The following is a 2,789-nucleotide window of genomic DNA, read 5'->3' on the forward strand; positions in this document are numbered from 1 at the left end:
CGTTATCTTGGATTTTTCGTTTATTTAGATAATTTTATTTGTTACTTGATCGAATATTTATATATCTTTCAATGAACTTTTAGCTTTCCTCTTTTGGTTTTATACTAATATTAATTTGAGTAGGTCTTAAGACGGTCTTATTGATCTATATCCATGCGACAAATTGACATGTTATTTCATGGGTCGGATCAGGTAAGGTCGGAGATTCAGATCACAAAATTAATTTGTAAGACATTTTCATATGAGTTTTTATATATTAATTTTGAGTATTCTATTTTTTTTAAGTTATGTTATTATTGTTATTGAAAGTTACATACAACGATAATAATAATTTGTCACTTAGCATACGGTCCCCAGACCTAAAATTCTAGATTTGGCCCTATGAACATGGGTCACATGTAATTACTAGTCCGTATCCTTCTTTGTGCTATCAAAATATTTAATTCAACTTGGAAATGAAGAGTTATTGTAAGTTTGTTAAAAACAAATTGAGAAAATTGGGAGGGTAAAATTAATGTTTGGGCAAAGTACTAATAGTAAATCTTTTTTTGAGGGGACTTCCAACATAGGCCTGAGGGGGTGGCCTCACTTGCCTTTGCCAGGTCTGGGACTGTATGTAACGCTAATGTAAAATAAGATTTTATAAAACGGGTTAACTCGATTTATATCTAGGCCTGCTGAGATAAGAGACGCTATAGTTCTTAAGCAGACGAAGATTACCAAGAATGTAACTGTTTGTAGGGATCTTATTTATAGTTTGCCTAACTGCGGGACTTCAGATTATCTTTTGAACTACATCTGGAAAAATCGTCGACACTTGAATGATGATCGATGCCGGATTATTGTTCGTAGTCGACTCGATACCAAAATTTTAGACAACTCTTGTAATGTTACATGTATGTGCTTTTCTCATCGAAAATGTCTTGTCAATAATCAAAACTGCTATTGCTTGGAAGTGGAGAATATCAACACTTTAATGAAGACAATCCCAAGATTTTCAGTTCGATTTACTTTCTGATTATCATTTATCAATTATCATACACACTTGACAATAAGCAAAATTTTGGGAGGCCTATCCTTTGATCTGTCTTCCCAATTTCTATACATATTATGATAATTATTGTATGCAAAAAATTCTCATCTTGTTGAGACTTCTTGAAACATCAGATATTGAATGAATCCAACCCGAAAATTCATCGAGGAATCGCCGAATCCCGGGTTCCGCAGGCGTATCTTGACAGAAACAATCTCGCACTACATGAAATTGATCTTGTTACAGAGGCCGAGCCTGTCAAAAGTATCTGATTGGATCCTTCTCGTCTCGCAACCATCCCGTTATCAGATTCTTTCATTTCAACCGATTCTTGAGCCGAATATCTGATAGATTGCGCCGGAAAGGTAATGGAGATTGCATCGCTGATCATTAACGAATCCATCGAAACTGATCTTCTTCTTGGTTGAATCTCCTCTAAGCCGCCATTGGCATCATCTAGCTTCAATCCAATCACATCCTGCCATTCGTTCTCTTCCCCAATCCCTATCCGCGAATCATCAGAGGCTTGATCCTCTGATCTCCTCCCAACTCCCCCACTACTCTCCGAACCTCCAGCCCGGTTAGTTCCCTCCGCCCTGCCGGAATTCTGAACAACCAGCTCCTCTGATGGTAGCATGGCTGTGTTGTTCACGATTCCGGCCCGGCAAACGGGACAATTAGTGTGCGAATTCAGCCAAGTATCGATACAAGGAATATGAAAAGCATGACTACACTTGGGCAACAATCTAAGAGTCTCATCTTCTTGAAACTCATTCAGACAAACAGCACAATCCGTGCCTTCCACAAGGCCATCCCCTTTCTTATACTTTACAATCGCGATTTTGCTTATAACAGATGGCTCCAGACCCACGGTCCTGATATACCACAAATAATGATCCACCACGGGCCCCTGTTCCGCGTCGAGAAAATCATTCGGGCCCAACTGTTCTTCCCCCCGCCGCGGTGGTTCTCTTCTCCTTCTTCTCAAGCTGTACCAGTTCAGATTGAAGAACTTGTAGATGGTGTAGCAAGAGAAGAGAAAGAAACTGGTGACCAAGATGGCCAAGGCGATGACAAGAATAAGAGAGAGCTTGGATGTATGTCCACTAGAACCACCGACGTATACCGGCGGCGGCGGGGGCGGGAATAGAAATTTTACATCAATACAATTGGAGATGCATAAATCTACACATTTGGGTGGGCATATTCCAGACGGGTTTGTTGTGGGATCACAGAATGGCTCGCAGAATCGGGCTGTTGCTTCAGAAACATCGGATTCATCCAGCAATTTTCTGAGGTTAAACGCCATGAGAGTTTAGGTGGTGTGAAACCAGAAAATCATTTGGGGTTGGTTTTTGTGTGGGATTGGCCGAATCTTGACGATAACGGAGAGGGTTGTGGAGTCGATCTACGTCGTTGACTTTTTCTGTCGTATTTAGTTCTCGGCTGCTGACGTTGTTGGGCCTGGATTGGATTGGCCATTTCCGGGCCAGCCCGACTTGATAAATTCTTTTGGTTTTAGGAGTAAGGTATTCGTTACCTTCGTTGGATATAAATAAACAATCAATTGTTTGGCTAAAATTGTTGGAGATAACTTATATGGCAAAAAACTTGTGTGAGACGATCTCATGGGTCGTATTTGTGATACGGATCTCTTATTTGTATCATCTATGAAAAAATATTACTTTTTATGCTAAGAGTATTACTTTTTATTGTGAATATGGGTAGGGTTGATCCGTCTCACAGATTATGATCC

The 2,789-nt window shown here is 39.9% G+C and overlaps 1 protein-coding gene across 1 annotated transcript; it reads right to left on the reverse strand.

Moving 5' to 3' along the window:
* Positions 1–1,006: 1,006 nt before the first annotated feature.
* LOC140829212 (uncharacterized) lies at positions 1,007–2,566 on the reverse strand. The gene has a single exon (XM_073192274.1). The coding sequence runs from the start codon at positions 2,340–2,342 to the stop codon at positions 1,194–1,196; it is 1,149 nt and encodes a 382-aa protein (XP_073048375.1). The 5' UTR covers positions 2,343–2,566; the 3' UTR covers positions 1,007–1,193.
* Between the last annotated feature and the right edge of the window lie 223 nt (positions 2,567–2,789).

This window comes from Primulina eburnea, chromosome 1 (assembly GCF_022965805.1).
Source record: "Primulina eburnea isolate SZY01 chromosome 1, ASM2296580v1, whole genome shotgun sequence".
Taxonomy (NCBI): domain Eukaryota; kingdom Viridiplantae; phylum Streptophyta; class Magnoliopsida; order Lamiales; family Gesneriaceae; genus Primulina; species Primulina eburnea.